We start from the raw sequence: 22,930 nt of genomic DNA, 5'->3' as shown, positions 1-22,930 counted from the left end.
ATTCCTTGCAGCAATCCCAAGCATAAAGATGAGGCAATATCATCCAGGTGTCCCTTCCTGGAGAGTCTGAGTTAAGTAGTAAAATAAACTTCACAGATGCAGGGCAATACATTTCAACTTTGTAGATCCAAATGTATGTTTATCAAAAGTAAAATGAACTAAATTGAGAAGCAAGGTCAATGAAAGTCCTTATTTTTTAATGCAGTGTGTTGTGTTACTCATAACGTCCAGCTGCATAGTTTGATAGCCAATAGCACTTTACTTTTTGGGACCTGTGTTTGCACTTTTCCTCCTCGTGAATTGTCATCCCAATGCTAGTTTGGATGAATATTAAATGCCTCAAGTTCAATTATATAGTGAAGTATAACAGCCCCATGTATCATGTTATCCTTGTTGCCGTCAGTAAAGATAAACGGGTTTCTAAAGCAGCACCATGGCCCTCGTTACGGCTTTGGCGGTCTTTTCGTAAGACTGCCGATCCCGCGGGCACCGAAAGACAGCCAGTGCTGGCAGTCATATTATGACTGATTTCGGGATTCTGACTGAAAGTGGGTGGAATTCCGACACCAGTTGTGCTGGAGCTCAGCAGTAAAGAGGTGGTTTCACTGCTGGCACCGCCGCATCAAAAGGACGCCGCACGCAGTATTATGGCCGACGGACGAGGTAAGTGGACTGTCTGCAGGGGGGTGTGTGTGTGTGAGTGTGTGTGTGAATATCGTGATTCCCGGGGGAGGGTGGGGTGTTTGTGGGTGGGTGTCTGAGTGATTGTGGAAGGGGTGGGAGGGGTGTGAGTATTGGTGGATGGGGGAAAGGGTGTGTGAGTGTTTGTGGATGGGGTGAGTGCGTGTGTGAGCGATTGAGTGTGTGAGTGCGATTGAGCCGATGGAAGAGGTGAGTGTATGTATGTGTGTGCATGTGTATGTAAGTGGGTGGGGTGAGTGTGTGAGTTGACGGGGAGGAGGATGCGTGTGTGTCAGTGGACGGGAAGAGTGGGTGAGTGACTGCATGTGGTGGAGGGGGAGGAGTGTTTGAATGTTTGTATGCGCTGGAGGGGGGGTGAATGTATGTATGAGCTGGAGGGGGGAGTGAATGCGTGCCTGAGTGCGGTGTTTGTGTATGTATGTTAGTGCTAGCGCGCAACTGAATCCTAGCTATTATCAATACTGAATAGTGGATTCTGCGCTAGGGACCAATGGATCGAAGCGACAAATGTTTGAGGGGATGTCACCAATGGGAGGTGTGAGGACCATCAACAGCAACAACATTCAGTATTCTAAAGCTTCAGTCAATAACTACACCAGTTTAGTAATAATATGTCATGAATTTATTTCCCTAAATTAACAAGGCTAATGTCACGAAAATAACTCTCAAACACAAATGATTAGCATATGAGATCAATAGCGGTTGATTAAAACGATGGATGTATCTCAATTTGATTAATACAACTAAACAGATTATCTCCAAAAGAATCACACTTATTAATAATACAAAAACTGGTAATAATGGCAGAGTATACATTAGTTCATCATTAAAGGATCTCAGAACAAACCATGAGCATATCAAGGTTAATTCCCTAACTAACCACAAATTAGCATCAACGTGTTGGGCTTCATGTGAAAAGAATTTAGTAACACAAATTTTGAAAACTTCTAACTTGATTGTAATATAAAAAAAACTATTAATGTGCAGCAATAAAATCATTAGTTGCAGCTGGTACCTGGAAAGCAAAAGAGACACAATTCACATTTAATAACATACATTATCACAAAGGTAGCAACAGCAAAGGATCTGCTTCAGCTTGAGGACACCATCAGTTATGTCATCAGAAGATTTGGACGTAACATCAGCTAGTCTCGACCCATCAAACTCGAACCTCGTCTGCTCTCCAAACTCAATGAATAAACTCTAGAAGGGAAAGTCCTCCCGCTAATCATTCTACCCAGGTTGTTATACTAAATTCTAATTAACTCCTGATTGGTCAGTCTATGGGGTGGTTTCATTTCAGCCAATCGACAACTAAATTGATGACCTAAACTCAACAAATCTACCCTAACTATAACATTTGTTTCTGATGTATCCTTGCTTCTTCCGTCTCGTCTGTAACTTCATTGTCGCCTCTCGAGTATCTTGTTCTCAGGAACAAACTTTTACAGTTTTCTTTAACTTCCATCCTCGAGGAAAGACCAGATAGTAGTAACATTCTCAAACAATAGGACATTTCATCTTATGCAATGCTTGGTTAATGCACGACCTTGTAAGACATAACGCTGCAACCCACTAGGGGTAGCTACAAATACATCTACATAAACTTCAAAAACACTTATTATGGAAACTCTGAATCATGGAAAATAACCACAGTGTCTGAATATTATTTTGCTTGGCCAAGAACAGGAAAACAAACTGTTATAATCCACAAAATGGTACATAGGGAAAATGTAGTTTCATAAGAAAAATGTAAATAGTTATCGCAAGTACATAGTTAAAATAACAGTTTAAGAAATAGTCTATAAAATGTATTAGAAATAAGAATGGTATCTCCCGTGGTTCCTTAGAATGTAGTGGAATTGGTACACCCGGGAGCTTACAGTAGAATGTTGAGAATGTAGGTTGACAGTGTGAGAAAAGACGGAGTTCGGGAAGCGTTGAATAAATAATTGCTGAACCAGTCATCTAGAATCTGCTTTTCTTTCAAGACAATATAACAACATTAAGTGGCGATGAGGGAGAAAGAAAAAAAAAAAAGAAACTGTGCAGGGGACAGAGAACGCTTCCTGCCCCTGATGGTGAAATTCTCCGTCTACGTGCCAGAAAGAATATAAAGTTAACTGAAGCACGACCAGCTGCCTGGATCAGGGTAAGCAGGATTTGACATTACATCTCTGTTTTCAATAATCGGAAACAGACGCATTGCTTTGTGGTAGCAACGGTGTGTGTCAGAGTCATTGCTTCGATGGGCGTGTAAGAACAGCTGAGAATTTACATGTGCGTGTGAAGGAGAACTCATACGCTGGCAATTACGGCATTTGTGGCAGCCAAGCTCATGCTGAACACTGATTGTAAGTGCTTTTACGTGTACCAGAAATCGAGCTGCTCTTAACCAAAACAGGCATCGTTAATGAAGCCGAAGTATCGGCATAGAAAAGAGAACCGGCACGGCACGGACATCAGCTAGAACGCATTATTTCTCACACGAAAAGCAGCAATTGAAGAGAAGTTTGAAGTGTATTTGCATTTCAGACGGTGAAAAGCAGAAACAGTAAGAAAGGATCAGCACAACAAAGAAACCGATAGTTAAATAAACCAATTAAACGACAACAAAGGCAAGTAGTAACGTACTGTGATAAGTGAAACTATTCCAAATCCTGTAACAAGCTCTATTGCTGGTGAATCAGTGAGTATCCTGGAACATATTCAAACAATCACATGACAAATAAGGCGGAGTCACGTTCGATGAATGGAATAAACAACTAGACAGCAAAACTACATAAACTGTAGGTGAAATCTCAGAACCATTTTTGGTGATACTGAACAGGAAGGCATAATTGAATATTAAATATATTTTTTATTTACAAGTACAAATAGAACTCCACACGCACAATGGCAGCAGCAAGTATGTCACAGCCACCTCCTTTCCTTAGTGAGTTGGATGAACCAAATCTTCCATGGAAAGAGTGGATAAAATTGTTTGACTCTTATTTAATTGCTATAGGAGGGGAAAGATTCACAGCATTGAGAAGACAACACATTTTACTTCATAATTTAGGTATCCAAGGACGGAAGGTATACGAGAGCCTCACAGATCTGGATGTGGAAGAGGACAATGGGGGGGAAGTGTTAGACGATTATGAAAAAACAATAAGAAAATTAGAAAAACACTTTGGGCATAAAGTTAATATTGTGTTAGAAAGACACAAGTTTTTTAGTAGAACTCAAGGCAAAGATGAAAAAGTTGCTAATTATATTGCATGCCTTAGAGGACTAGCCAACACATGTGAATTTGGTAACTTAGAAGACTCATTAATAAGAGATCAGTTAGTAAGATGTACTAACAATCTTAAAATTCAGGAGAAATTACTAGTTCACAATCCAGCATTGAAAGAGGCCATTGATATAGCTAAGGGCTTAGAACACACAGTCGAATGCATGAAAATAATTAAACAAACCCCAAATATAGAAGAAGTAAAGGAGGTCAAGACATGTTCTAAGCTAGAAGACAAGGAATTGGATTCTGAAAAGGGGAGTAGAATACATGAAATAGAAGTAAAAAGGAATATCCCCAATAACATAGATCTGGGGAAAAGTAAATGTTTCAGGAGCGGTAATAATAGACACTTTGCTAACAACCCAATGTGCCCTGCTAGAAATTGTGTATGTAGAAAATGTGGCATCAGGGGACATTTCGCATGAGTGTGTAAAAATGAAAAAGGGGAAAATAGTGAAAAAAAAAACAATTCACAAAATTGAAGACTCCCAAGAACTTAAAAACAAGTATGTACTACAATTAAAAGATACGGGTGAAGGAAAACAATGTGACAATTCATATCCTACATGTGATATTGACCTGGAAGGTGTGAAGGTAAGAGCATATGCAGATTCATGTTCCCCGTTTACATTCATTGAGTATAGAATATACGAGAAGTATTTCAAAGAAAAAGGGTACAAGCTACAACCCGCCGATATCTCTCCGGGTGGGTACAATGACGATCCCATACCCTTAAAGGGTAAGTTAGAGCTACAAATAACATTTAAAGACAGACAGACTAAAGGTAGTGTGTACTTTACTAACAGAGGATCAAACTTATTGGGATGGAAACACCAAAAAGAATTGGGTATCAAATTAGATCCGAATAGTGAAGAGCAAGTTTCAGCAGTGGCCACATCCAAAGAAGGAGAAAAAGTGTGCGATGAATTTCCCACATTGTTTAGTGATAAATTGGGATTATTCAAAGATTACCAACATTTGATAAAGGTTAAAGAGGGTACCATACCGGTAGTACACAAAGCCAGATCCATCCCATTCATGATGAGAGAACCTTTGAAAATGGAGTTGGAGAAACTAGAAAAATTAGGAGTGATAGAACCCATAGAAAGCTCGTTATGGTTGGCTCCCATAGTCATTACTAAAAAAACGGGGGGCAGAGGAATAAGAGTATGTGTGGACTTGAGAGATCTTAACTCCAGTATATGGGTAGACAGGTTTCCCCTGCCAGGAATAAGTGAAATGCTGAGCACCCATGGGACCAGCCAAATTCTTTAGTGTGATAGATCTGTCATCAGCATATCACCAAGTAGAGCTCCACCCCTCATCCAGGTCACTTACCTCTTTCATCACTCCATATGGAGCTTTCAGATACTGCAGAATGCCATTTGGATTGGCTTCTGCTGCTGCAGTTTTTCAGCGTATCATGCAAAGAGTGTTACAGGGCATAGATCAAGCATTATGCTTCCAGGATGACATTCTGATTTATGGGGCTACAAGAGAAGAACATGATTCCACCTTGAGAGAAGTATTTAAAGCTTTAGAGAAGTCGGGAATGACTATTCGAAGGGATAAATGCCAGATAGGAGTGAAATCAGTTGAATATCTGGGGCACAAAATAACAAAGGATGGAGTAGAGCCAAAATTTGATCTAGTTGTGGCCGTAACAGAAGCCCAAGCTCCCACCAGTAAGCAAGAACTCAAGTCGTTCTTAGGACTGGCTGAGTACATGGCTAAATGTGTACACAACTTTGCTGATGTGACAGCCCCTTTGAGATCATTACTAAAATAAATGTCATTTTTGATTGGGATTGGCAGTGTCAGGAAGCGTTTAAAAAAATAAAAGAAGCCATAGTTAAATCACCTAATTTGAAAACTTTTGATTTCAGAAAAAAAAACATAGTGACCACAGATGCTAGTGGAAAGGGGTTAGGAGCTACCCTATCTCAGAGTGCAAATGGACAAGAGGATATAATAGCTTTTGCCTCAAGGTCTCTTTCAGTTGCAGAAGCAAATTATTCCACCATAGAAAGAGAGACATTAGCATGTTATTGGGCTATAAAACACTTTACGTTTTTTCTATGGGGTTTGCCTTTTGTTATAAGAACAGATCACAAACCTCTTACAGGAATGTTCACTACAAAGGGGAGAGAGCGAGCTACCCCTCGCATAGCGAAATGGATACAAGCTTTAGAAAATTTCAATTTTAAAGTGGAATATGTTCAAGGAAAAAGGAACATAATTGCAGATTTTTTGTCCAGGTCACCTAGGAAGGTAGAAGTTGAGGAAGATACAGACATGTTGGAGCCAGTATTGTATGTAGACCTAGCTGGGTTAACGAATAGTGAATGGGATGAAGGTATCAGGAATGACCCAGTATTAACAAAGTTGAAAGAAAAGATTGTCAAGGGGTGGCCGGACAGATCAAAAGACTTAGAGGAAGAGCTGAAGGGATATTGGGAAGTGAGATCAGAACTTAACATTCAAGATAACATGGTGATGAGAGGTGAGAGAATTGTACCTCCCAGAGTGTTGTGGGACAAGCTGGTTACGTTGGCACATGAAGGGCATCTAGGGAGAACCCTCACCAATAATAAATTAAGAGCCACTTACTGGTTTCCAACAATGGAGAAACTGGTAGAAATCAATGTAAAAGAGTGTATTAAATGTGCCACCAGCGACAAGATAAATATCACAAGAAAAGCACCACTGTCACGAATAGAAGCCCCAAGTAGACCATGGGACAAGTTAAGACTGGATATTTTAGGTCCGTTAGATCAGGTGGGAGTAGGTGGAAAATTCTTACTAGTGTTGGTAGATTACCACTCACACTGGATAATGACCAAACAGGTAAACCAAATAACCACTAAAGAAGTGATAGTTTTCCTAACGGAGGCGTTCATGATTGAAGGAATTCCCAGTACTCTGATAACAGACAATGGGGTACAATTCACTTCAGATGCCATGAAGGAATTTCTAAAGAAAGTTGGTGTCAGTCATTTTAGAACAGCCTTGTATCATCCACAAGCGAATGGTTGAGTTGAGAGAACCAATAGAATGATCAAGGAGTGTTTGCAAATGGCCAAGGTGGCTCAGGGGTCGGGTGAGATGGCCTTAAAACAATTGCTATGGTCATATCACACCACACCCAATTTAGTAACAGGTATTTCTCCTTTCACATCACTAAGAGGTAGGTTGCCAGGGACTAAATTAAACCCCAACTGGTTGGGTGGTGGAAAACCCCAAATTGTACAACATGAAGAGATAAGGGTCCGTATTCAGCAAAACCAAAGTAAATACAAAAGTTGGTATGACAACAAATATGGCACCAAGAAAAGGCACTGGGAAGTAGGGCAGTGGGTAGAAGTCAAACAACCGGAGAATACCAAAAGAGATGGTAGTAGGTTTTCATGCCCCAAGAGAATTATTGAGGTACAAAGAAATGTGGTCAAGTTGGAGGATGGCAGAGTATGGAGTATGGACAAATTAGCTTGCTGTGGAAGACCAAGGATGGATCATGGAAAGTCACAAGAGGAGGTGGAAGAAAATGAACCCTTTGATTCAACAAGACAAGAGAGAGAGACGAGGAACAGGAGACACCCAGCGAGGTACAAGGACTATATGCTCAATTATTAAGGAAGGGAGATATGTTATAATCCACAAAATGGTACATGGGGAAATGTAGTTTCATAAGAAAAATGTAAATAGTTATCGCAAGAACATAGTTAAAATAACAGTTTAAGATATAGTCTATAAAATGTATTAGAAATAAGAATGGTATCTCCTGCGGTTCCTTAAAATGTAGTGGAATTGGTACACCCGGGAGCTTACAGTAGAATGTTGAGAATGTAGGTTGACAGTGTGAGAAAAGACGGAGTTCGGGAAGCGTTGAATAAATAATTGCTGAACCAGTCATCTAGAATCTGCTTTTCATTCAAGACAATATAACACAAACATTTCAAAAGTTTCTCGTTATACACGTTAGTTCATTACACATTTTTATTATGAAAATCATTAATAAACACATTAGAAAATTCACGCTCTCATTAGTGTGAATGGTGGTGTATGACAGGAGTGCGTGGGTGAATGTTTGTTTGTGTGTGGGAGTCTGTGGGTGCATGTGTGCGGGTATGTGGATGTTTGTGCGAGTATACCCTAGAGACAGGAATGCTAATCCCCGTCGCCAAGATGCAAGACCACTAACTTTTTCTGGCGGTGCGACTGCCAGAAAAATGCTTGCGGTCTCCTGCGTCGTAATACTGCTAGCGGTATTACGGCATCCGTCGTACTGGAGTTGTTCACCTCCAGCCTGGCGGACCGCAGAAAAGAGGCAGGACAGGCAGCGTAACAGCGGTTTGGCTTTGGCCAAACTGCCGAACTTGTAATTTGGTGGTCTTCACTGCCAACCCATCAGCGGTGAGACCGCCACTGTGGCCCTAGGCAGTCTTCGGACCGCCACGGTCATAATTAGGGACTATTACTTACTGCCTGCAACCACTAGCTCCCCAAGTAAACAAATACAAGCTCTCCATTTATACACAGGTTATGTTTGGTGTATGTGCAAAGTGGCACAAGGCATAACTACTTGATTCTACTCGCTACTGTGTCACTCAAAGAAATGTCACGCATGAGCACACCAAAAACACGTAACACATAAATAATCTGAAATATTGGGAGCTATGTTAGGTCTGACCCATATAGATCTGATGCAGGTGGGAGACTCCCCATTTTTCCATCCAAAAATGTTTAATTTTAGAAACTTTGGTCTAAAATTGCCTCTACTTCAAAATGTCAATTAAGTATATTTAGTCTTTTATTTCAAAACCACCCACTTTCCAGTTTTAAAGTATTGGAATTTGCGCTGAAGGCAGAGTTTCTGCTTAAGTTGTCGCCCCAGCCACCCACACCCTTCATTGCAGATGTTAATGTTGCACAGTGCGAAGGAAACCAAAACAAAAAAAAAGCCTTTACACCTTCTTGCTAGCCGTTGCTGCTCTTTAAGATAGACAAAAGGAGGACACATCTTTCGCGCAAATAACTTTGCTGAGCATAATTAAAACATGTTCAATTAAAATACCACCCAAAACCTAAGTGCATTCAGAAAACACCCCAAAACAGTGTTTGGTAGAAAGATCACACCACTAAGAGTCAACAACATCCAACTCGTGCAAGACGCCTGTGTACAAGGACGCGATTTTATCGAACAGATCGACGTATTGTTGTCTATGTCTATAGCGCTCGTGGTGCTCTAGAAAACTGTATGTTCAGGTGCACAGAAACTGTGGGCACCAGAGTCGAGTCTCAACATCTCGCGATTAAAAGCAAATTACTAAATAACCCCGTGCCTATCGTAAATGAGTGTATCATCTTGCAATGTTACTGCTGTTCATGGCCAGCGCTCCAATGTCTTGTGTTTGGAGTTCGCGCCATGTAAAAGTTCAAACAAAAAAGACAAGCTGCAATAAGCTCACTTTTCCATTCTTGAATGTATGCATTCTGTCTTCAATAGATGCATTGTTTTTGCTGAATAGCATTTGTTTTATGGGCCAACTGAGCAGTACTGCATGCGTATTTTAGTCACTTCAAGATGGCTGCATCGTTTACATTTAGATTACTAGCCAGTGCCCCAATACCTTCCATGGACGCCGCCGAACCCATTGGTGAAAGGGCGTCAGCCATGTTGGGTGTAGTGAAAAATAAAATAAATTCGCCATTAGCACGTGACGTGCCGTATTGGAATCCTCAGTCCAATGATATGTTCTGAATCCCAAACCTCAAGCAATGTGAAGTAGAGCATGCGTGTTTCGACCTTTTGACGTTTACACGTGATGCCACTTTCTCGCTTCCCTTCACAGACCCGCATGTAGTAAATACAAGGGTATTCCGAGTGGTCTACGATTTTGGATCAACCATGGGGAAGTTAAACGTGGTGATGCTGCGTTACCTTTCCAGGGAGCAGTTCCGCGTGCTGACTGCGGTGAGTGAGAGATTCGAGTCCGTTCTTGGTGGCCTTAATTTCCCGGCCATGGGGGTGTTCAGTGTAATAGACGTTAGGGTTCAATAATATGCCGTGTTGTAACCTGAAAAACCTTCAGAGCGGCCAAAGCGACTGGTTGTGCTGCTTGAAGCAGTGAGGCCTACTGTTGGCCAGGGCTGTGACTGCGCCTAGTCAACTTTTTTGGTGTGGCAGAGACGATGAAAAAGTTTCTACTCTGGTGAAGTTAAGCTAGGCAGCCAATTTATAGGTAGAGCAGAGGCGGCCCAAGGCTCTATTTTGGCTGTACAAGTCAAAAACAAACCGAGTCATCTTAATATTCAGCATGTAAATCACAGAGCAGGCTTTATGTGTGATGTGATGTAATGTAATACGCACTCACAGAGTAGGTCATTTCTTGAATGCTTGTTTCCTTTTAGGACATTAGATTATATAATTCCATTATATTATTATTATTATTATATAATTACATTGGTAGTATAAGTAAAGTTATTTAAATATGAAATCTTCCCCACTATCAGTGCCCTGACAATGAGGGGTTAGTCATGTTCACCGTATGTGACCCAATTTTGCTGTTATCGGCAGAGCAACATTATTATCTATTACAGCATTCAGGTTTTTATATAACACACATGCCTAAAATAATTTCTTTAAAGAGGTATCTAATTTGATACTCAGTTATAATGATGCGTAGTGAAGTAAAATGATTTGCTCAGAATCACGCAGTTTAGTTAATCTGGCAAGCAGCGGTTTAAACCCAAATGCCCTGGTTACACATGCTGCACTTAAGCTATTGAATGAATAGTTCAACTGTCTACCTTTTATCACCCAAAGACAATGCTTTGAGTTCAATTATTTGGTGGCCTAAATTTGTGCACCACAAAAAATAATTACAGCTATCACACGTTAATTTAATTTCACACAATACATGTATCAGTGACTTTTTTTTTTTTTAAGTGTAAAGCTATGTATTTGAGAAGGTGGAAGACTTCTGTTCTAATCTCATTATTGCAGACATACCCACAGGAGAAAAACACCTTTTTATATTTTGTGTGCTTAGCTGTTTTGTCTTTTATTAGCTATTTTGCCTTTTATAGCTACAACAGGGAAGTTAAAATTTGGGATGCTTGGCTCGGCTTTGTTTCGGCTCTCCAGTTCCCATAGGACAAGGGCAGAGACAGACATTCAGCCCGGACCAAGTTCGAACTTTGCTAGCCTTGCCCATCTCTCCAATCTATATAGAGAGGGCATTGAGCTCAGACCCTGCATTCCTCAGTTGTTTTAAGTGTGGGTGTGATGTTAGATTTTTCTGAGTATTCCCTATCAGAGATTTGTATACGTTGTCAAATTGTACTTTAAGCCGTTGCTTAACACATGATGGTCATTGTGCTTCTGTTCAGACCCTGATTGATGAAAAGAATGAGGGGCTATTGTAATCTCTTTAGTGTCACATGGATTGACTGGTAATGGAACTTACACACACTGCTCCTTTTTTATTATCTTGTCTATCATATTAGACACACATTCCTTTGATGTGCATTTGTGCTTAAATATATATTAACTAGAAAAATCAAAGGTTACAGGAACGTAATAGTTAGGTTCTGAATTTACTCATACAAAACCATAGAAATTCAGCAGTTATAGTTAGTTTTCAAGTAACTATAACGTGCACCCTAAGGTAACTATAACTCGCGCCTTTGCATTGCACAGTTTTCTTAATAATTTAATTGGAAATGTTGCAGTGATAATATCAAAGATGCCATACAAGATCTCATCAATGATATAATATGTGGAGTAATTAGCTGTGCATGGCGAAGGAACAAGTTATAGTTACCTTAGGGTGCGCGGGTTGGCCACAGGGCCTGTCTTTATCAGTGAGTAGGGGTGTGTGTGTTTAAGTGGGTGTGTGAGTCTGAGGGGGTGCATGAGTGTCTGAATGGGTGTGAGTGGACACATGAGTCTGAGTTCATGTATGAATGAATTAATTAGTATATGACTGATCTGTGGTTTTTCTTTCAAATTTTTCCATACTCGCGAATAATAAGTGAAAATTCACGAATATCGTGCATGGTGACGCAAAATTATTTTCAACCCATAACTTGCACCTAAAACACACATATCACAAGCCTGGGGTCAAGGTACCTTCACCGTGACCCCCTATGCCACTTTCAATTTGGATTTTCACCTCTTGGTACTGTGTCCCGTGAAATAAAATGGCTGTCACAACTTTGTAGTCAGGCTGCTGTCAGCCAATTGCAACGCTTCTTTTCGCACAAGTATTCGTGAAAAATTCACACATTTCACGAATTATTTGCAGCTAGAGTATAACAAATTTATTTTCCCTTCAATTTCTTAAAAACTACTGAACAGATTCACACCAAATAAGCGAACGTGTAATCTGCATACCAACAGCTAGCTTTCTGCCAAATTTGGTGTAATTCCGTCCAGTGGTTTGGCCTGTAGTTGTGTCTAAAGAGTCCTATGGCAATTAACATGGACAATGCAACCTTTTTTTATTTTTTAGGCTTCCCCCCACCCCCCCCCTTTTTCTCAACCCCGCTTAATGGATCACCCAAAACTTTCCAAGAATCACCGCAAATCCCTTTTTTTTTTTTTTTTGAAAACTTCGTGTAGATTCGTCAAACGGTGCCAAAGATATAGGCACGACAAAAAACGAATTTCCTGTGGAAACATGGTCCTTACTATGCCACTAGGTAATATACAGAAATATATATGTCATATAGTAAAAACCACTTATTTTGTTATAACTATTAGAGTGATTTTGACATGCGCAGGTTTGTTTACTGTTGGAAATGGCCCTTCCTGCAGGTTCGCCCCCAGACGTTTTTTTTAGGTCGAGCCTAGGCAGCGCCCATGCGCTGTCTCTCGACATGCTGTAGTCTACTTCTGAGGGCTTTCACTAAGCCCATCACTTTCAATCGTTTCTTGGCCTGCCTTTCAAAATTCCTTTGGTTTGTTAGGTAAATGCTTTAGGTTTGTCCTGCCTTGAGGCTGTTTAGTTACCGCCTTGAAGACTGACCCTTTTACATGGATTATTGCATGCTCTGCCATATACCTTAGTGTCGACACACTACTTTTTTGTATTGCGCCTCTACTTCGCAGTCGTGGCAGTATGTTGTTTCATCCTCTGGCATCTCGCTGTTTCTTGTCTGCACCCACAAAGGCTACAAGCTGGAGGGGGGATTCCTTTTTGTTTATGTAGCCGAACTCAACTAGAAGATTGGAGGCTTTACATGAATTTGCAGCCTCATTCCTAAATTTTTCCCAACTTTAGCAGTTGAAAGATATACAAACTGGAACCTTTTAAATAGAAAAAACATAAAGGAAACCCTCGCTGCGGCTCTCGGCTTTCCCTGGCACAGCAGGAGAGCCGATACTACAATATTCACTGCACTCAGGGAAAATCTCCCCTTAATGCTTTGCAGGGCATTTCTTTTACAACACATTTTTGGCCATAACTTAGCCTTTGGTGGTCCTATGACAATGGACCACCACCAAAACGTTCCAAATGCTATTTTTATTGTGGTGCCATCTAGGAGATGTTCTGACCATTACAGTCTAATGCCAAGTGCATGAAGGAATGCGCAAGGCCAGTTTATTTCTGGTAAAGGTTTAATGTGCTGCATGGCTAAATACTTACGAGGTCCCAAGCACAGTTTATTTCTGAAAAAGGTTTAATGTGCTGCATGACTAAAAGCAAATACGGTCCCAAAGGAGAGATCTATTGGCTCTGCCAATGCTTGTTGCCTTTTTCCTCCACTTCTTGCTGAACTTGTTTTTGTTGGCTCTAGTACTCTGGATGCTTTACCACTGCTAACCAGTGCGAAAGAGCTTGTGCTCTCTGCCTAAAATATGATAGTATTGGCTTATCCACAATTTGCATATTTAATTAATTAAGTACTTGTAAGTCCCTAGTAAAGCCTATTATAGGTGCCCAGGGCCTTTGAATTAAATGCTATGCATCACTGATTGTGCCACCCACTACAGTAGCACTTTAAACATGTCTCAAGTCTGCCACTGCTCTGTGTGTGTGTGTAGTTTTGCTAAGCCTAAACCTTCATTTTTATTACATGGCAGCCACCCCAACAGTGAGCCTTAGTTAGCCCCAAGGGCAGGGTGCAGTGTATTTAAATAGTTAGACATGTACAGGTAGTGAAAACCTGCTAAATTTGTTTTTCACTCTTGCCCATAGGATAACATTGGGATTACCTTAAAACATCTTGTAAGTGTAACTCCCAATTGGGGAAAGAGAAATGTGGAGTTTGGTGTTTCAGGACTCACAGTTAATCACAACTTATGGTGAAGTTGGATTTTAAATTGTAAGTATGAAAATGCCACTTTTAGAAAGTTGGCATTTTCTTACTTTAACCATTCTGTGCCTCGGCATGCCTCTGAATACACGTCAGTGTTGGGTGGCAGCTGGGCTCTGTGGATGCACTCTAGAAAGCCACACACAATGGGAGATTAGTTGTGACCTGAAGGGCCTTAATCGGCCATTAGAGGCTTGAAAGGGCATAGCTTAGCACTGCCTCACTTACTCCTGAATAGACTTGTCCTGTCCACCCACAATAGGGCTTAACAACCCTGTATTGTCAATCCAACCAGCATAAAGCCAGGACACAGGAGACGGGGCATCTGTACATTTCAAAGGCCTGCCTCTGGAATCTTTTCACACCTTCCAGAACCAGTACTGGACCCCCAAGCCCCACTAAACCAGATCTCTACTGGACCCAAGGGCACTCTGATGGGAAGAAGGACTGCTCTGCTGCCAGAAGGGGCTGCCACTATGCAACTGCACTGCTGTGTTGGCCCACTGCTGCTTTGTGCTGTGCTGTTGGAGGGCATACCACTTTGCTGTTTGCTCTGCTGTGTTGGTCTGCTGTCATCTGCTTCTGTTTTGCAGTGGGAAGGACTGGACTTGCTCTCTACATCCTTGCGACCAAGAATCTCCAAGGGCTTCCTGGCTTGTCCCCTGTTCTTTGCAGCTCTCCTGGTGCTGCTGAACTCTGCCCCTGAGTCCTACCCTTGCCTGAGGTGCCCCTCTCCAGCCCTGGTTTTGCAGCTGAAAGTTTCCAAAATTGACGCATCACTCTGAGTGCAGCCTAAAAATCAGCACATCGCAGCATCGCCAGCAGCACGGCTGCTGCCTGACGACAGTGGATTTACCGGCTGCACAGGTTGACGATGATGCGCTGGAAACGTAACGCATAACTCAGAGTGCGGCAAAGAGATCAACACATCGCATCGACGTTTCACAGGGCCTGTTAATGAGGCGAATGCCCCGAATGTGGCAGGAAAACAGATGCATCGTGCCTTCGTAGACAGCGCTTTGCTCCTCCAGAGAAAAGGCTAAGAAGCGGCTTGATCAAGGGTTTTCGGCAACAGTCATCGTTCTTGACCCTAGTGCTGCCTTTGACACTGTAGACCACAACACACTACTTCAGAGAATGAGGAAGATTGGAATCGCCGGCAGTGCTTTGGGATGGCTCTCCTCTTTTTTGGAGGGGAGATCATTTCAGGTTATTGACCGGTCGTTCTTCTCCAGCTATGTCAGGAGCAGCTGTGGGGTACCTCATGGCTCGTCTCTTAGCCCTACATTATTTAACATTTATATGTCCCCTCTTGAGAGGTAGTAAACCATATGGTCTGTTAATAGTTTCGTAAGCGGATGACACCCAGCTGGTATTTTCATTATCGACCAACTCCAGCACCCATTGTGAGCTACTTGGTCCCTGCCTTCCGGCAGTGTCAGGATGTGAGCTACTTGGTCCCTGCCTTCAGGCAGTGTCAGGATGGATGTCTGAATGTAAGCTTAATGAAGACAAGATGATAATGATACTAGGATATAGCCCTCTCTGAGGTCCTAACCCTGCTATCCTAGATTCCCTGGAGGATCTGCCCTCTCCAAAGGATTACATTAAGAGCCTAGGAGGTCAAGTATCCAGCCAGACTACTTTGGAGTATCATGTCCACAAGATCTCCTCCGTTTGTTTTGGGCTATTTAGGCTCCTGAGGAAGGTCTTTAAAATGCTTCCTTTCATTGCAAAGAGACTTATTATTGAGGCTCTTATTATCTCTAAGCTGCATTGTGGCAATGCATTGTATCTTGGTTCCCTTAGATCTGTGAACAAAAAAAGCTTCAGGTTGTGCAGAATGCCTCTGCCCGTTGTCTTCTAGACATACTGAGATATGAATCAGCCAAACTGGCTATCTCCTCTCTCTCCATTGGCTTCTGGTGGAACAGCGCATAAAGTTTAAAACCTTGTGTTGCGTACACAGGTCATTATACAATAGAGGACTTCCCCTGTTAAGGACTCTAGCCTCTTTTCATAAGCCCGTTAGACAGCTCAGGTCTTCGTCAGCAGACCTAGCCTCAATCCCCAGAGTGAAAAAATCTAAATGGAGTGTAAGGTCCTTGGCTTACCTTGGTGCTAAACTGTGGAATTCTCTTCCGTATGGTCTTCGCCTTACCAGTCACAAACTCACTTTTCGGAGATCTCTAAAAACCAGGCTATTCAGATTTTGTCTTTCACGTTTGTGATTAGCACTTGGAGGCCTCCGGGTAGCCATGCGGTCTACAAAACCTACAACATAACATACTGTTTCAGTGGGCCTGCATGGGTTCTGTAGCAGACCTACCCTCCGTCACGTTCGGTCAGAATTTTTACTTTGCACTGGTCCCTCGTGACCTGAAGTTACCTTTTGGCCACTAGTGACTTCTAAGCACTGTTTTCACATTTAATCTTTAATAATTCATATCTCGACTTCTGCTGATTAGATTTTTGTCATTTTGGTCTTGTTTTAATAAGATAAATATTCTCTATTTTTCTAACCTGGTGTTGAGTCTTTGTGTTGTGACTTTCACTGTGTTACTGTAATTAAGTATTATACAAATACTTTACACATTGCCCTCCACGTTAAGCCTGTCTGATCTGTGCCAAGCTACCAAAGGGTGAACACAGATTAAATTAGGTTGTGTGTCTGACTTACCCTGAATAAGATTGTGGTACTTGACAGGGAGCATACCTCTGCCAACTGGAGACCCAATTTATAACATTTAACTTTGGCCCATTAGAAATACCCAATAGGAGCCATGCTGTTGGTCACCCCAAAACAACTTTTAGAAACCTCTTTTCTTCTGATGAATCACAATTCACAAAACGAAACATTTTATAGTTTCCGTTGTGGTTCTTCCAGACATCTTCTAGAAAGATTCTCTGTATAAGTTAATTAAAACATTGTTCAGAAACATTCTTTAAGAAAGTTCTTTACAGGATCTAACCTTCGTGTGGTTGGGTAAAAGAATTGTCAGTGAACAAACAGAGGTGCCGAATGTGGCAATTGAAAGCTCACCTACAACATAGAAAAAGCTTACACTTTCCATTAAAGTAAACCACAACAAATATTTCCCCATATATATAGCCACACACTATATAAATAACCTGAAATGATAACCCACTATGTAAAATAAACATCAGATAAAGAATGGCATCTGTAACATCATGATATACCAACATTATTACTATAGTATCTTCTCTGTTGTGGTTTCCATGGGTGTGTCAATAGATTGAAATAATTCAACATACCCATCTGTTTCCTCTCAAAGAAAAAGCTGTACCAGTAATTTATGTGACTGTATATGGTAGATGACCTTTGTTGCACATTCTGCGTGCTACCAAACAATTCCCTTGCTGCACTTTGTCACAGGATGTTACAGCGCACAGTAGGAGGTGAATTTATGGAAGGTTCCTTGTCTCTTGCAGCAGTTGCGACAGGGAGAGCTTGAAAGATTCATGTCTGCTGGGATGTGGATAGAGGTTTCGTCCAATGTGATGATCCTGCCCAGAGTCATACTAAACCTGAGTATGGCATTGAGAGCTAAGAAGACTCTCCACCCTGTTGCTTCTTTTGCGATCCCACTTTTTGAGACTTGACGCGTGCAGTTCTTCTAATCGGCATGTTGCCCAAAAAAGAACAAGCAGTGATGCTTCAGTGAGAAATGGGACATTTGTGCTTTGAAAACAGCAAAAATTGTCACAAGTAAACATTCAAAGTTGCAATGTGAAGTGGTCGTCTTATGATGCCAGCACAAGTACCTGTTGGCTGATGGAAGGAGTCTTTACAGAAAGACAGGAGAATGTTTAATTGGCCTCACTAGGGGTCCTGAGCGAGGGAGAGACGAATAAACACATTTTCTGGTCAGTATCCTGCTTTTTCGAGAAAGTTAAATAGGAGATGCCCTAAAAGTAGGTGAAGGGAAAATTCAGAAACTGGCAAAGGAGGAGTGATATTGTAGTGTACTGACATTTTGAAAAACTTAAGTTAGCTTTAATCGGAAGAGCAAAACCTTTAACATTTACTGGCAATAATCTACAAAGGAGAAAGCATAGCACTAGATCCCAATCCCTCTCCCCCACCCTCCTATAGGCAGCTTTGGAATTCGTGTAATTCATCCTACAAGGATAGGTTCTCTTATGACGGTGGGTACATCTCCTGCTTGCGGACACCTTCACCCATGGGAATTAACATCTTGCAGAGCCCTGAAAATGAAGCAGTATCTCTGCCTACAGGTTTACACTTTCTTGTGAGAATCATCAGTGCTTTTGAGAGTTTTCTGTGAATGTACCAGAACATTTTTCGCTACCTAAGTGACTAGGTCTGGTGAATTGTGGGAGATGACATATCGACCCTGGTTGTATTGCATATGGCTAGTCAGTATGTTGGATGCTCCTCGTCTCATTTACTGTTCCTTCTTGGAAAGACATGGCTTAGCAGGATGGAGCTGAGGGCAGCAATTGGTGAAGTTTTCTCTCTTTTGACGTGTTCCCTTTTCTGGAGCTGTTTGATCGGTCGCAAGCTTTAAGTCTGAACAGTGTCCCTCATCCCTACCACCTTCATTTTAAACTGGAAAATTATTTTTGCATCGTTCAAATGCCAAAAGATAAATTCCTAGAGGACACCCAATAAGGGAAACTGTCTGATAACAGTTTCCCAGAGTGGTTTAAAGTAACCCAGTTTGACATAAAATCATGTACCCTTCTCCTTCTGCTTATGTACTCTTATGTTACATTACTTATTCTCCTTCTGTTCTTTTCCCACCACTTACTTTCCTCCTTCCAGTCTTCCTTACCACCATTTTCCCTCACACTTTTTGTGGAAACGTAGGTGCTCTGAACCTTAAGGCACCTGTAGGATCCTACTAAAGATCTACCTTTAACTCTATTAGTAGATCAGTGACATGCTGGCACAGAACTCGTTTTTCTTCCCTATATGTGTTTTTAATGTGTTCTAGGTTTAAATAATTAAGTAGCTATTTATTATAAGTTGCCATATCTCAGTTCAAAGTCACAGATTGCTCATTGAGGCATTTCATGGTCCCCCTACCTTATGGAATCTCTAAAATGTAACAAGTCCATTAGCACTGTAGCCTGAAAGGCGAGGTTTTACTGAAAAAAAGTATACTAGAGTGCATTGTATAGATTTGCATCCCATTTTTCCAGTAAAACTGTTTGCTCCAGTATTTATTTATACTATGCAAATTTGTTAAATAATTACTCAGATTAGATGTTAGGTCACTCTTCCTGTACAGGCTCCCTAACCAGATAGTGGACCTACAACACAGTGGTTGGTTGTGAGATTGATACAAACTGGGTAACTTTCCTGGGGCTAGGTATGTCCCACCAGCTCCTAGAAAAACAAACTAAGTCCAGAAGCTTGAAACAACAAGAATACCCCTGAATGTGCTCATATGTATTTGTACATTTGTTAGCAGAAGGGAGCCCACAGAGTATAAATCAATTGGGACACCCTCAGACATGCAAACACACATTAAAAGATGGTTTATCATCACGCAGACGTAAAGGAAATTCATAAGGTTGCATCACCCACTCATTGCCTTTTCTTCAGCCTTCAAGCTTGGGATAACCCACAGTGCATAGATTCACAGATTATACACACAAGGTTAGACAAGAGATCACATGTAGACAGGTGCAACTCTTTCTCATGCCATATACTGGCATTCTTTGAATCAAGGTCACAATACCTTTGACCTGTTACCCTTACCCTTCATTGGGATATTCACCCATGCCAGAGGGAAAAGCTAGATGAACAATGGTGGCTGGTGTCTGCTCCAGTGATCAAAGCTAACACAAGCATGATAAGGCTGCATCAAAGTCACACTCGCAACAGGTCTAAGAGGGTATGCTGAATTAACTCAGTGATTTAAAAAAAAAAAAAAAAAAAGGTTGAGACAGGTGTCTTTTGGCCTCCCAGTTAGACTCTAATGCTGATGCACACTCTATTTAGTGAGCAATTTAGATAATATACCCAGCATTAGTGGCTATTTACAGCTGTATTCTTTTATGCCTCACAGCTACTCTTACAGCATTTTTCATTGTGTTTTGTTTTTCAAAACTCTTATAAATGGTATTTTTGTGTATGATTCTAGACATCTTGAAGGGTTTCTGGTTTACTTCTTTGATTACGTAAAAATGTGTTCTGTTCCCTTATTAAAATTGGTCTATATATAGGAAATGAATAAGTACTGTTTATGGTGAAAAGTTTGAAAATGGAGGTTGCATTCAGTTGCGTTCCTACCTGGCGCACAGGCAGATTCTGGGAGTCATTGTCAGTAGTGTTAGATAAGGGAAAAATTATCTTGTAGGTCCTGCTTGAAATATTGAAATACGTGGATAAAAAAGACCAATTAGTCATCATTCAGAAATAACTTGAGCAGGAAACATTTAGACACTGACTGACGTCCGATGCAAAAGCACCAGTTGGTTCAAAAATGACTTGGGCGCTATTTCCTTACTTTCAGTTGTCATTTATACTCACTAATAAAGTGTTTCAAAATTGTCAGTAGGCGGGGCAAAAGGCTTAGGTAGCTATTCTCAATGTTCCTGTTTTCTTCTAATATTTTGAGATTAGAAATTTCAATACTCTACAGTTCAGTTGCTATCTTAAATCGCTTTGCACATGATATTTGATGCTGGAGACAGATTCCTGTTTCAATCAAATAAAAAACAAACAATACTCATGTTAGGTGATGCAAAATGTGAATGACACTTCAAACAAGGAATGCCAGAAGGGGCTGATACAAAGCCCATTCTTGCTGCATTTGTTTGTTGATGACATGAGCTGTGGCAGACATAAAAGCTGGCAGTAGCCAGATCTAAAAAGTCATGAGCGGAATGCTTGCCGTCTTCTCAGACAAAGGTAATTGCTTTGGGTCACATCATGGCTCATAGTTATTTGCTCTCTGTGTCATTACAGTGACCTTGGTAGGTCCACCGATGCAGCATGTCGCATACATATTGGTGAGAAGATCACAATATTTTAATTAGGTGCGAGGATAGAGGTTCTGTGGGGGCTTCCAGGCTTTCTCCCAACCTCTGGGATGTTTAACAGCATTTTCCTCTCGGTAGCACTTGAGAAGTTAAGGCAACTGATTAAATTCATCAAGCTAATGAGAACACTAATGTTTCTTCCATTTAATATGTCTTCTTAGAACTATGAAAGAAACCGTGTTATGGTTAGTTTATTAATGAATTGAGGCATTCTTTGGACCCCTCGATAAGCTTTAGGCAGCATGCAGAATGTGGCACGACGGACCTAGCATACTTCTTTTTAGTAGTGCATGAAGACTGATGTTTTAAAAAGTTAATTTTGAAAATGCATATAAATTATTAGAAGCACTAGTGTCCTGTGATTGTCTTTACTTGAATGCAGTAGGCAGGTTATGGTAGAATATATAGACACTAGGAAAATGTTGAAACCCTTAGAATTAGCTCTTCTCCTGTATTTCACAATATCTACATGTAAATTGCTATTGTTTGCAAAAATATGCTCCTTTTTAGGTCGAGCGTAAGCGTTTGGCCTCATGTACAATTCTTATGGCTTAAAGCGATTTCATTTGTTTGGGCAGTGTCCTTTAAAAAATCTTGCTTGCTAATGGTCAGTTCTGCCTTTGTCTCTCTCCTTTTTCGTTTCTGAGCAGTGACCAACTACTGTATTATTCCACTTTGGTTTCTTTATCTGTTGTTGTGGTGGATTACTTTGGCATTTCTTTGTTGCTGTCTTTACACTGTGGGTGTTTTATGCTGGTAGCTGCCTGCATTTTATTTCAGCATTCCGTTCCTCCGACTTCCTCCCAGGTCGCTGACATTTGTTTTGGCTTTATTCCAGTTCTGTCCTCGTTTACATTTGTTCCACCATTACATATTTAACAAAAGGTAGCTCCTAGGCTTTGTTTTTTTATTTAATGTTATTTAACCACTGCTCAGTGTCTGTTAATTAATGTTCTTTCATTACAGCCCAGCACACATGTGTTCATTTAATCTTGAAGTAAGCTTATTTTTGGGCTTGTGTGTGTAACATTAAAATAAGCTTATTTGACAAAAGAAACACCCGGTGCCTAAATGTTTAGCTCAGTGCTCGGGAAAGCCACAATATGCCCTTTCTTATAGAATGTAGCTGAACCTAGAAGCAATGATGTGAAACTTGCAGAGCCTGGCATTTGTGCACTGGGCGTTGCTTATCTCCTTTATTGGGGCCATAAGTCTTCTCAGGCTGCTCTGCTATTGTTATCTTCATTACATCTTTGTTGAAATGCAAGGCAAGAATGCTTGCAAGACTTTTCATTCTGTTAACATGAAAAGAAAATACTTTCCAACCTTATTTTCCAATTTCTGTTCAGACGTTTACACAATTCGATGTAGTGCAGTCATCTTCTTGTCTCTCCTCAAGGGCTTGTGATTTCTGATGTCAGTAGCCTCCAGACACCACCAAAAGATAGCAGGAAAAGACAAAATTATTAGGCAGGGTTGACCAATTTGTGTGGCAAGAAAAGTCCAGTCCTGAATTTACCATGCCAATAGCTCTAACTCAAGAAAATGTGAGACCTATTGCATTGCAAGTGCGTGTTTGTAATTCTC

The 22,930-nt window shown here is 41.0% G+C and overlaps 1 protein-coding gene across 1 annotated transcript in view; it reads left to right on the top strand.

Moving 5' to 3' along the window:
* Positions 1 to 9,763: 9,763 nt before the first annotated feature.
* The window catches only part of RIOK2 (RIO kinase 2), a 229,516-nt gene continuing 216,349 nt past the window's right edge, over positions 9,764 to 22,930 (top strand). The window contains exon 1 of the mRNA XM_069225952.1: positions 9,764 to 9,956. Within this exon, the coding sequence (XP_069082053.1) occupies positions 9,891 to 9,956 (66 nt within the window). The 5' untranslated portion in view covers positions 9,764 to 9,890. The remainder of the gene's footprint in view (positions 9,957 to 22,930) is intronic.

This window comes from Pleurodeles waltl, chromosome 1_1, assembly GCF_031143425.1.
Source record: "Pleurodeles waltl isolate 20211129_DDA chromosome 1_1, aPleWal1.hap1.20221129, whole genome shotgun sequence".
Taxonomy (NCBI): domain Eukaryota; kingdom Metazoa; phylum Chordata; class Amphibia; order Caudata; family Salamandridae; genus Pleurodeles; species Pleurodeles waltl.
Note: the sequence above shows the minus strand (reverse complement) of the source record. Positions and strands in the feature narration are given on the sequence as shown.